General features: G+C 35.9%; 1 protein-coding gene across 1 annotated transcript in view; it reads left to right on the top strand.

Moving 5' to 3' along the window:
- The first annotated feature begins 370 nt into the window (after positions 1 to 370).
- AHR (aryl hydrocarbon receptor) overlaps positions 371 to 13,143 on the top strand; it is a 49,988-nt gene continuing 37,215 nt past the window's right edge. The window contains exons 1-2 of the mRNA XM_059396752.1: positions 371 to 534; positions 11,503 to 11,690. Coding sequence (XP_059252735.1) covers positions 470 to 534; positions 11,503 to 11,690 — 253 coding nt within the window. The 5' untranslated portion in view covers positions 371 to 469. The remainder of the gene's footprint in view (positions 535 to 11,502; positions 11,691 to 13,143) is intronic.

Genomic DNA, 13,143 nt, shown 5'->3' with positions numbered 1-13,143 from the left:
GCAGGCGGGAAGCACCCGGCATAGGGGAAGCCCCAGGAGCAGCGCGGCGGCGCCTCCCTTACCCAAGGGGCCGCGGCGACGGTCACGGGGCGCGGCGCCAGAGCGCGCGACCCAGGCCAGGACTCCAAACAAGCGGGCCAGGCTCCTCCTCCCCCCGGGCCGCCTCACCTGCGGTCGGCGCAGCGCCGCCTCCTCCCGTGCAGACGGCACCTGCGCCGCTTCGCTCACGGGTCTCCGCCCCTCGCCCTCCGCTCCAGACCCGGGTAACGCACCTGGCCGCGCGAGGCTGCTGGAGCCCCGGTTCGGGGCGCGCGGCGTCTGAGCCACCGCCTGGGGAGGACGCAGGTGGAGCGGGCGTGACTTCGTGGAAGCCGGCGCCGGCTGCTGCAGTCGTCCGGGTTGCTGCCGGATCCCGGGCACCGGGCAGTGTCGCCCGCTCCCGGGAAGGAGCCGCCGCCGGCTGGGCACCATGAACAGTAGCAGCGCCCACATCACCTATGCCAGTCGCAAGCGGCGGAAGCCGGTGCAGAAAACGTGAGTGTCGGGAGCGCGTCCCCTGTGCTGGTGCGGGGTGGGGGTGGGGGGCGCTACCCCGCCCCCAAATCCTCGCCGTCTAGAGATTAGGTTCATTCCTGATACAGGCTGTGGAATCGAGATTTGGAGGCCAGCGGGGAGACCCAAGCCTTGGATTTTTCAATTTTTAATTACTGCATTTAAAAAATTGCGCGCCTCCCCTGTCCCCGACGCGCACGCACCCTCTCGCACCCCCATCCTTCTGCACCCTTGTTCTCTTTTCTGTGTTCCTAATTTGTTGACAGGTCTAGCCTGCCCTATGGGGCTGGTGGATTAGTTAGCATAAAACCGCCTTGAAATCCCCTTCCACTTTTAATATCCTCATGGGTTAGGTTAAAGTACGGTTATTATTCCCATTCCTTGGTAGGGCCAGATGTTTTAAAGAGCTAAACACGTGCCGTCTGTAAGAAAGGCTCCGAGTTCCTGTGAAGATATTTTTCGGTCCCTGCAACTGGGTTTCTGCTGCGCTTCTATATACTTATTTGGCAGTAATTTTGTAGCGCTCAGCGTGATCTATCGGTAAAATATATAGAGGTGGTAGCGGGGATGAGTGAGTGTGGTGGACAGGATATAGTGGGGGATTTGTATGTTCAGCCACCCTTTGGGGGAACTTCCTTACACTTTAGAGGTGATTTTAGGGTGTGTGAATTGAAAGATTTGGAGCTGGAATTATTGAGACAGACGTTTGCATTCCTAGCATCTTTTTTTAATTACCTTTTCCTCCTGCTTCCAAGTTTGTCAATTCTAATTGAGCTATTAGAAACTTAGATATTTTGTTTTGGTGAGATATTTGTGTAAGATGGTAAATACTTTAAGATAACGTTTCAGAAAAAAAATCTGTGCTTGACACAGATTGACTGCTGGGAGTTGGCTGTATTCATGTGTTTATTATTAATGATGATCTTTGAGTTACTTAACATTTTTCAAATTTTCATAAACCATTTTAAGAACACAAAGGTTTACTCAGCACAAATCAGAAGTGTGCATTTTGCTTAAAACTTAATTTAGGTCATTAATCCAGCTCAGAAAAGTAACAGTTTAAAATTTTGATTTGGAACCAGTAACTTGATTTTTCATTATTTTCATTATGTGTCATTATTCTGGAGTTTTAATTTCCTTTTAGAATTTCAGTTATCATAGTTCTTCAGATTTAGGGTTGGCATTAACAGAGGACATTAACCTATAAATATACTGATTAAAATTCAAAGTCTTATCCTGCAGTGGGGCTGACATTAGGAATACTGCCTAGTCAGCAGTTTTGTGTCTTGGAAGTTCTGTGACATGTGTTTTGTGGAGTGGTTTCTTATATAAAAATGTATTCGCCTAACTTAACCTTGTCTTTGATGGTTATTTAAAATTGAGAGGTATCCCAAATGCCTGTTCTATGTATTTATTAATACAGTAGTACACTTAGCATAATATAAAATGGATTTTATATGTATGGTTAGAAAACTTGAACATCTTCCTGGGGAATTTTTAGGTTTCAGTCATTGTTGTAACAAAGTATCTAGATGACTTTAAAAAAAATCAAAAGCCTTAGTATTGTATTCATTATAAAGTTTAACAACTTTGGCTTTAATTAACATTTTATTAAAGATCTTCCCTTTAAATATATTACATTTTTTATTTGTATAAGATGTACCTTTCATTATTTTATCTTAACATTTTAATAGACTTCCTAAAACCTTTTAATATATTTGTATTTAATAATCTCTTATAATACAGTGTAACTAAAGCATTTTCCACATTCACCTTCATTTTATTTTAGTTAGTATAGATGTTTATCAGATCTCTGTTGAGCGCCATGCATTGCTTCTAGTCATATAAATACATCAAAATGTCACTACATTGCCTCCTAAGAAAAGCCTACTACTGGCATTTACAGAATCAGGTGAAATTGATTATAACTTTTTACCTGAATGAAAAAATGGTTCACTCTAGAAGGCAACTAATCAAAGTTCATTTTAGGAATGTAGCCATTAAACCTAATATTAAATTTAATATTAATTTTTAGTTACTAGTTTTTAGCTAATGAGGTCTAAAATAGGCCAGCATTGTCAGAAAAATAGATCGAGTCTGAGCTGAAAATGCTATAGAGATCTATTTAATTTTAATCCCTTAAGTGAGAGTCATTTTATTTTAATGAAAAAATGTGCTATTATAATTATAGGACTGTTACTTAGACAGTCATTTTAATATACAGTTCCAAAAATTTTGGAATTAAGTAGGTGATAACTTTAATCTACGTTCTTCCAGTGCATCTTCAGTTGAATTTATCAAACAAGATAAACTCCCTCTAGTGGCAAATCTCACATTGAAAATTATCTAATTGATAGGAAATATAACTTCTGTGTGTTCAATTTAATGCCACTAAAGGATCTTGTATATAGTGGATGCTCACTAAATGTTTCCTTTCTTTTTGGAGTAATTAAATTAGGAAATTAAAGCATATGAACCAACCTTGCACCAGACCCATGTTCTAAAAACATTTTCATAAGATACCCTTAGCAATGGATTCTTTTGTAACTTTCCTTAAAGTGTTGCTCTATATGTAATAACCATGCTTGGAAGGCAGACAGTTGGTTTTTTTTTTTTTTTTAACTCAAATTTTTTCCTGTTTTATTTTCTTTGGAGATGAAAGTATTTTCATTTGCTTACTTTGGTTAGTTAACTTTCTTAATTTGTCTCATCAAAATAGGTTAAAAGCACACTATTGAGTTAAACAGAATCTTTTTTCTTAATAATAACTTTATATATTTTTATAGTTTAAAAATTTTATTACTACAGAGAAAGTTTTAGTGGAACTTCAATTTACTGTATTTATAGAAAGGTATTACTGATCGTTGGTAAATAATAGGTGTTGAGTAAATACTATCTACGCTTAAAAATGATAATCACAGTAATGGTGGTCAAATAGCCATCATGAAATGTCAGAACTGGTAATAACTTCTTAGTCTTGGATGATTCTTTTTCCTTATTAACATAATAATGTTATATAATACAAAAGAATGGTCTTTCCTGCAATATTTGCTAAATTGCTGTTCTGTTTAAGTCCAATGAGCCTCATTTATATAATACTTAGTAAAATTCTGTATTGTCTTACTAAAAATGTTTTATATAAATGTACTATGATACCATTCTAAATAGCTTTTAAAATAAAAAGATAAGTCTTTTGAATTACATAATTATTGCTTCACCATCATTTTTCTCTCACATGGTTTAACTTAGTTTGTACATAGTGACCGTAGAGACTCTTACATATTGGAACTGTGAATTGAGTAAGTGAAAGTGTTCAGTTATCAGCATTTGTGGAAAATAAATAGCAAATAGAGGGAAAAGTGAGAAATAAATTGAAGGAGCTTTAGGTCTAAGTTAAAGAATAGGTCTAGTTTCCTTGCTTTTGTAGATCTGAGCAAGTGATTGACCAAGAGAGCAGGACAGTCAGCACCTATACTACCACTTTCACAACTAAACTTAACAGAACAAAAGCTTGTTATACACTGTAAAGGTTGTTAATGATATAAATGAAACGGAAATGTAAAAGTCTATTCTTTAAAGAATTTCAGCTTACGTTATCATAGAACAATCAGTTCTCCTGTAAGAGGCAGTATATGATTATGTTCTCAGTTATGGTTAGACTGAAAGGTGCTACTCCACTGACAAATAAACTTACAGAGTACGTGCTTAGCATTGTATGTAGTTAGAACAAGTACTTAGAAATCAATACCATGCAAATCTCTAACGATAGTACATTTCTGCTTCCACAGTTCTTTGAAAGTGGATTTTTTTGCACAGTGGTTTAATTATCAAAAAGCTGCTGTTTGTTAGGACTTACTGTAATATTTGTGTGCATGGTGCTTTATATACACTTTATTTTAAAATGGTAGTATGAAAGGTATTATTATTTATTTTATAGATGGAAATCTGAGGTTCAGATTCGGCATTGTCGGGTAGTAAATGAAAAAACCTGAGTTTGAATATCAGATTTCAGGTTTTATGGCTCCAAAGCTTATGTTATTACCAACTTCACAGTATTGCTCATGTGAATAAGTTTAGTGATACATAAGGCACACCTGTATATTAGGGATTTCCTGAATGTCCAGTGTTTCTCCTTACATACTTAGTGTTCTGAAATACATGACTTACCATTTCCTAGACTTTTGTTTAACTCCACACTTGCACTCATGCTCTTTCCTCTTAGTCTTTTCCTACAATCTTCTTAATTTACTACCTCCCTCCCTCCCTCCCTTTAAAATACTGTTTTCAGTGGCTGCATAGTATTCCATCATGTGAATATTCCATAACTTAACTGTTTTTCCTTTGGGAGTAAATTCTGTTATTTCCAACCTTTTAATACTTTAGTATTTCAGAGAATAATCCTTAGATACATGAATTTCAGGCAAATCTTAGTTGTTTCCTTAGAAAAAATTCCTGTAAGTGGAATTTGGAAGTTCAAAGTTTTATATGTATACTTTCAAGGTTGGAGCCAAATGTGCTCTGAAACATAGTGTCAAATTACTCTACAGAAGATTTATTCCTATTGGTTATATGTGAGAGTGTCTGTGCCCTTGCATTTTTGCTTTAAAATGTGGTTTGTCAATTTCATAGGCAAAAAAGACAGGAGGGATAGGTAATTGAACATAAATGTTGGAAATGTAAATGTGTATGTGTGTGGTATGTTGTAGTCATAGTAGTTACAAATAGTATAAATGGAGATTTTTCTTCTTGAGGTATCCTTTACATATTGCTTTGCTTTGTCTTATATTTTTCAGTTGTTTGTTGGCTTTCCCCCCTATTTTTGATTGAATTTTTTTTTGGCAGTGTATTCCTATTAACACATGCACAGTTAAGAAAGTCAGTAAATTAAAAAAAAAAAAAAAAGTCAGTAAATTGTGTATAATGCTTTCTTCTTTTTAGCATATCAGGTATTATCTGTTGATCTTTTATTGTCATAATTAATTAGTGTTCTTTCATTTCGCCTTTGCCCTCATCTTTCTTCACCCTCCCAGTATAACTTTATCACTATTTTAAATACACTTTTGATGCTTCATTATTTTTTGACTGTAAATATTGTTTACTGCTGAGCTATGTAATATGCTATGATTACATTTTCCTTCCTCCTGTTCTATGTTATCATTGATTTTGTTTCTATCTATTTTTCATCTTCTTATTAATATCTGGGTTTTAGTTCTCTGTTAGGTTTATTGTTTCTGTCTCATGTTTTCCCTGTCTGGCATGACTTGTTTGAAGAGAAGGGTCTTTGTAGAGGGCTATATGCTTTGTGGTCATGAAGCTGGAAGTGAATTACCTGTCTTTTAAGATCTGATTTACATGTCACATCTTCATGAAACCTGCCCTCATTACTCTACCTGCTCTTACTTTTCTCAACTCTTGGGCATCACTTTTGTGGCAACTGGATTATTGTATGATACATTGTGTTTGATTTTGCCTTATTACAGTGCATCTCCTTCTAGTAAAAAAGATAAATTCTTTAAGGTTAGGTCAGTCTTTTATTTGTCCTTGTGACAACAAGAGCTTCCTAGTATCATGCATATGGGTATTTGGGCATTGTTTACTAACTTAACGACTGACCACTTACAATTTTTGTTTTAGTGCTTTAGGTATGGTAGATATATTTTATGTGTGTTCCAATGGAATTTTTTTTTTTAAAGTATATATATATTTTTAAAAAAATATATTTTATTTATTTGACAGACAAGAGATCACAAGTAGGCAGAGAAGCAGGCAGAGATAGAGGAGGAAGCAGTCTCCCCGCTAAGCAGAGATCCCAGGACCATGGGATCATGACCTGAGCCAAAGGCAGAGGCTTTAACCCATTGAGCCACCCAGGCGCCCCTTAAAGAAGTATATTAACATAAGAAGAGGTAAAAGGCAATATTTGCAGTAAGTTTTTTCAGGATTTTGGGAGTAACCAGGATTTCTAGGGCATATTTCATGGTCTGGTTTTCACCTATAAGGTCCTAGAGACTGTAAAGTATTTGTACGTTATTGCCTCTTGCCTCAGAAGAAAGGACTTATCACAGCTATAGAGTGACAGCAAGAGAGTGACTGAAGAAATATGACTCATTAAAAGTGGCTTCCAGCTAGAATTCTCCAAAGTTTTTATAGATGTTTTTCTCCCCATCTAGGGAAATAAAATATTCACCTGTATTCAGCTTGCCAGTGAAATTTTACTTCATTTGTGTTAAAGATCACTTCTCCAACATTACATTAATCATATAATTTAAGACATCACACATTCAGCATTTACATTCAGAGATAAATAAGTGCACACTGAAGCCATGGGGTGGAAATGATGAATGAATGGCTTGAGTATAGTCACTAGGGTACAGAGATTTACTGAAGAATATTTCAATTGGCTGTTGGCTTGAGTGAAGATTATTACCATATCACATGGAGAGAAGGGGCTGCCTAAGTTCTGGAAAATATGAATGAGAGACACTGGAAGTAAAGACAAACAATTTATTAGTATATGGAATAAACATTTGGGAGTAGATTAAATCACTGAGAGGAAAATGCTGATAGAACAGACTCAGTACTGCAGTAGGTAATCTCTATTAGAAAATGTTGCTTTAATCTCAAAGGATTACTAAAGCTATATCTTTGCATGTCATTTGAGGTTTTATGATAAATGTATAAAAACAAACATTTACAGTTAAGGTGATTTTTATGACTAAACTGGGTTAAAATTTTAACTTTGCTTTCTGCACTGGGCACTAGAGATGCCCCTAAGACATTCTACACTGGGATATGAAAAAGGCTTTAAAGATGGCGCTCAAACTGGCATTGGATGTGCTGTTGGGCTTGTTAACAGCAGTACTAACAGCACACAGGGCTTTAAAACAGAAGCACGGCAGGCAGTCAACTAGAGTCTTGATTTCACAACAGTTCTGATTTGCAGGTTGGGACAAGGTTTCTGAGGTAAAGTTTAAAAAAACATAATAAATAGCTCCTTTGCTATATCAACATCAGTGGTCTCTATTTCAAGAGATAGCTACTTCAGATCTTTCAAATCTAATCTTATAGGGATGTTTGTTTGTATTTCAGATGTGGCTTTTTATTTAAATAGATGCTTGGCACTATATTTTGGCATAGATTTAAAGGCAGTAACAAAAGTAAAAGTACTAGTGTAACCAAAGTCGAGTGTAATGGATGTAAGTTTACTCTCTATATTTATTAAATGCATCTTTAAAATGTATAGATAAGGATGAAATAGTTTCACAAAATAGTTCTGAATATTTCTTACAAAATCAGTGAAAAAGCATGTCATGTCTATTACTTTAGCTTTTACAACAGTGTATTTGAAATGCCATGCCCTCTGGATACTTCTCAGCTCTGACCTTACTTCTTTTTCTGTACATTTGATTTTGTTATGTAACTTTTAAAATATTTTGCCTTGGATATTTTCCCTTTTTCTTATAATTCATCCTCTGTTGTCTTTGCCTGTGCCTCATCCTCAGCCTTATACCTAAATTTGGTATCATCAAGGTCTGTCCTCAGGTCTCTTTCTCTTTGGTGTACCATCTCTTAGGAATATAGTTATTACCTCAAGCTACAAATTTCAGTTTAGTAACCTCTCCCTCATTCAGTGTTTTCCTCTTCCATACTTTCTGTGCCCCATCAGCAAACATTTGTGTCTTGGTATACAGCAAACTTCGTGGTGGGCACAAAGTGCTATGTTTAAACATCTCATGCCAGGCCTTACTATGTGTACTGTCACTGCCTTTGGTGAGGCTCTGATTACTTTTTTTTCTGGATGCTTCTGATCAGCAGACATTAATTGAAAGTTCACTCTATGTCAAGTACTGTGCTGAGCAACAGAGATACAAAAATGATAAAAGCTACATAGTAATAGGAACAACAAACAAGTATATGTAACACCGGTTATGTAACTTAGGAAATTTGATCCCATGCTAAACCTTCCATAATGTGCATAATAACACACGGGAGCTGTGGGCAGTTTGACATCTTTCAGAGAAGTGTTTTGCCCTAGCTCAGGTTTGAAGTCCGCTGCGAGCCAGCATAAGATAGGCAGCAGTACCAGGTGGAGGAATATCTTGAATGCTCTTTTTCTTCTCTGTGTCCTATCAGTTTGTCTTGCCTCGAGGTTTGTTTCTGTCTTCTCCCTGATGTTTTATAATCATTGCTGGAAAGCTACCAGGCGTGCAAGATTTCAGTTTCAGCTTGTTGGAAATGCTATCTGCACAGGATATTCCTTAATGGAGTGGTTGTATAAGACATTTGCATCTGATGCCTAAGGTACAGAAGTAGTACAGGAGGGATGCGTTGTGAGTAGGGCAGGGAGGACTTCACAAAAGTGATCGAATTGAGCAGGGCTTTGAAGCTAATGGAAGAGAACAGGAGAATTCTGGAGAGTAGCATGTATGAAGCACCAAAATATATATTGGTAACAAAGTAATTTCTTCCCTCTGGCATATAATGGACAGGAAAGGATTTGGTTGGAGGAATGAGGCCAGACGACAGTGGACCGTAAAAGATCCAGAAGCATTTTTTTTTTTTTTTTTTTTTTTTTTTTTTTTGCTAGGCTAAGGAACATGGACTGTGCAGAGCCACTGACATGGATTTGATTTGAGGAGTGACATGGATTTGTATTTCAGAAAGCGGTGCTAGCTTGGGTGAGAGCTGCCCTGCATTTCATCCTCTCCATAGTAAAATACAAGACTGGTCATGTAAATCCCAGCTGAAAGATGAGTCCTAGATACCAAAGTCTAACTTTATACCATTTCTGGGAGGAATTTTGCTGTTTGCTCGGTCTTCAACATTTTTTCATCAGATACCCACAGGGCTCACTCTTTGGCCATAGCTATGTCAGTACTGCAGCAGAACACCCGAGATCCTTCCCAGCTCTCAAAACCAGCACCCTTGTCACTCCCTAATTCCTTCTCTTGCTTCTTATTTTTCTTCTTAACACTTACCAGTCCACAAAGTCTTATGTTTGTTCATTCATTTATTTATTTGTGTCTTCCACTGAAATGTAAGCTTCATGAGAACAGGAACTTTAGTATGCATTGTTCACTGCTGGGTCGTCTGTGATTGGCGCACAGTAGGCGGTCACTGTTGCCAGAATGTGGCCTAACTAGCTTCCCCCTTCTCCTCTCTCTTGCTCTTTAGGCTTCACACTCCACACAGGGAACTTATCACAGTTCATCATTTCTCGGTCCTCCCTCCTCCTGAAACTTCCTTCATCTTTAAAGGCCCATCTCAGATATCAACTTGTCTATAAAAATCTTTTTTCAAAACTTTGCTCACATACTTTACTCCTATCATAATTTTTGAATATGTAGGAGAATGTCTTCCTTGACTACGCAGGACATGATAAGTACAAGGAAATATTTGTATTAACAAGTGATCAATCAGTAGAGAATTACTCAGTGAGGTCGGCATTCATTATAGGTAACATTTGGAATTCAGTTGAAATTAATTGAAGAAGTTTAAGATAATTTGAATTTGAGTATAAATGTAGTATGATTAGGGGAAAACACCTAGAGAAATAGTCACTAATTTCTGTTAAGTATGCAGTTATACAAACAGTCTGGAGAAAGTACCTGATTTATTTTGTATTTATGCCATATACTTTATCAATTTTTTAACTCTTATTTTTGTGGAAATAAAGTAAATGGTAATAAAAATAGAAACAGATAAGTTCTAGAAATTATTTGTTAGGGACAATATTAAAACATTTAAATTTTATATTGACTTATTAATATATAAAGTATTCACCATATATGACATTGAAAACAAAGTATCTAGAAATATTTGTGATTAAATCAAATTAATAGCACTATATTCAAGCCAGTTTCTATTTTTAAGATACTATAATTTGAATTGTTGAAAATGTCTTTGTTTTCTCAATAAAAACTAGGGTGGGGGAGTCTTTGTTGAAAGAATACCCTGCATACATTTTTATTTTATGGCAAATGGAAAGGTGCAGAAGCATGATCTACTTTGCTTTATAATACCTTCTCTATATTTCAGTATGGATGTCTGATGATCTGTAAATTCATTTTAAATAGTGGATATCTGCTGTGAAAACCTGGCTAAGCCCTTTGTGTGAAGTTACCCAGTTTCTCATTTCTAAGCTCAAGTTCTACTGCTAACCATAAATATCTTTTCTGTCTTATGAAAATCATGCTAAGTGTTAGAGTTTCATTGAATTTTCTAATTGAGATATTAACTATGAGAGCTAATATTTATTTGTAATTATTGACCAGTCCTAAAAGCAAAATTTGTGAGTAATCACAGTTAACATCTGATATCTGTTGATCAATGAGTATAAATAAACAAAGTCAATTTTTTTTTTTTCAATGTTGAGGACCCCATTAGATGCTGGATGACCATCTGGAGGTCCCAGAGGGCTTTGAATACTTGTCACTTGACACTGATGAAAGTGTTAAATAGAGGAAGTTGGGGGTGATAAAGATAAGCTTTTTATTTAGGGTAGCTCTTATCTATCTACATCACAAATTGTTCCAAGATGCTTCTTGTAGAAGATTGCAAAAGAAGCATAATTTTTACATAATTTATTACAGATTTCTTTTTTTTCTTTCCATAACAATGGCTGGGTTTGAAGAAAAATACACTAGGATTTGTTATTGGGAATCATGATACCACAAATGTATGAAGTAGAGGAAGTATAAGGTATGTAAGATGTACTCAGCATTTTCTTAAGATTCCATAAGGTTTTAATAAAACATTATGAAGAATTTTACCCATCCTCTTGTTTTTCTTAATTAAGATATGAAAGGAGTATTTTGAGAGGATTTATGTTAACTTGAAGTAGATTTTAGGTGTTTGTTTTATTAGAGAAATATTTAGGAGCTATAATACAACAGAAATTTTTGCTCTATGTAGTTTAAAGTATTTTGTGGTATTTTGTTTGTTTTTCAGTGTCAAGCCAATCCCAGCTGAAGGAATCAAGTCAAATCCTTCCAAGCGACATAGAGACCGACTTAATACAGAGTTGGACCGTTTGGCCAGTCTGCTCCCTTTTCCCCAAGATGTTATTAATAAGCTGGACAAACTTTCAGTTCTCAGGCTTAGTGTCAGTTACCTAAGAGCCAAGAGCTTCTTTGATGGTAAGAAGTTTTGTTTATTAATGTATGGTAAAATTTAAGTAACAAAGCCAAACTTTTAGTATTTCTAAAAATAAGTGTTCCAGATTCATTCATCAAAAAGATGCTGCCACTTAAAGGACATGTGGTGTCATCCTTTGAAAATCGTATATTTGAATGTTATGCCCCTATTAATTTGTCAGATTCCAGTTCTCTTTCTTCCAGTTCAAATTTTGAAAGTTTCTCTCTCTCTTTTTTTTAATGGACCAAAACACATATACTATAACATATTTTTGCTGATTTCTTTCAATATGTTTTGTGTAGATATTTCATTCTTTAAAAATTAGGTATACTTCTACTTTATGTTAACTGTGTAATTTACTCCAGGAAAATGTCCTTAAATTTTTTTCCACCGGAAAGAACATGTTATTATAGGAGTCAGTAGAATTGGATTTCACTTTCCATTGTGCCAATGACAAACTATTCAATTTTAATCAAACCACTTAGCTTCCCTATCCCTCATTTTACTTAGCCCTGAAGTTAGTAATTTGAGCTAGGTGGTTACCTTTTAACCATATGTTATTTCATAGTATTTTAAATGGAAGTTTTTGTTTGAAGGCAATATTTCAGTGTATCTTCTCATGTAAAATAATTCCTCAGTTTCTCCTTTTATCTGTTTATAAGTAAGACATAGTTTGTTTTTTTTTTTTTCTTTCAGGAAATGTTCAGTCTTTTAAATATATCATGTTATTTTACAAACAGCAGTAAAGAATTAATGGTAGAAATCTCAGTGGCCTGTCAGGGCTTCTCAGACTTTAATGTGCTTACAAATCACATAGGGATCTTATTAAGATGAAAGTTCTAATTCTGTAGGTAATTTCTGGTGGTAGCCAGAAATTTTGCATTTCTAACAAGCTCTCAGATGCTGCTGCTACTGTTGCCCTAGACACATTTACAGATGCTTGAATTTATAATTTGTGTTTAGAATATTGCAAAACAGTTAATTCCCTTTAGGTTTATATTTAAATGGTTTGAGTGCTTAGTCTGGACATTTTTTTCCTTTGCTTGCTGTGTATGTTCTTTATCTTGGATCAAAGCCATGTTGTTTAACAGTTGTGATTTGGGCAATATACATTGATATGAGAATGATCCTTTCAGGGAAGATTATGCGGTCCAGGGTTTTATAGTGACACTTAATTTTTTTCTGACTTATCAAGTCTTTGAGTTTTCCGTTTTCATCTACACCAGATTCTTCATCTTGGAGATGGATTATGTGGTATTCAGTGGTGTGCGTGTGTATGTTTATCAACTAAATAGTCATTTTGTGATAGCTCTGGGACTAGAACCCTGGTTTCTAGATGTCCTTTGTTGTTTTTCCGAACCATAGGACAGTTACTTCTCTTTTCTAGGAATCATTTATATAATGAGTCCTGAAGACTTTCCCCTGATCTGTGGCTCTCAAAGTGCTGTCCCCAAA

This window comes from Mustela nigripes, chromosome 4 (assembly GCF_022355385.1).
Source record: "Mustela nigripes isolate SB6536 chromosome 4, MUSNIG.SB6536, whole genome shotgun sequence".
NCBI lineage: Eukaryota > Metazoa > Chordata > Mammalia > Carnivora > Mustelidae > Mustela > Mustela nigripes.
This window is presented reverse-complemented; position numbering and strand designations above follow the sequence as displayed.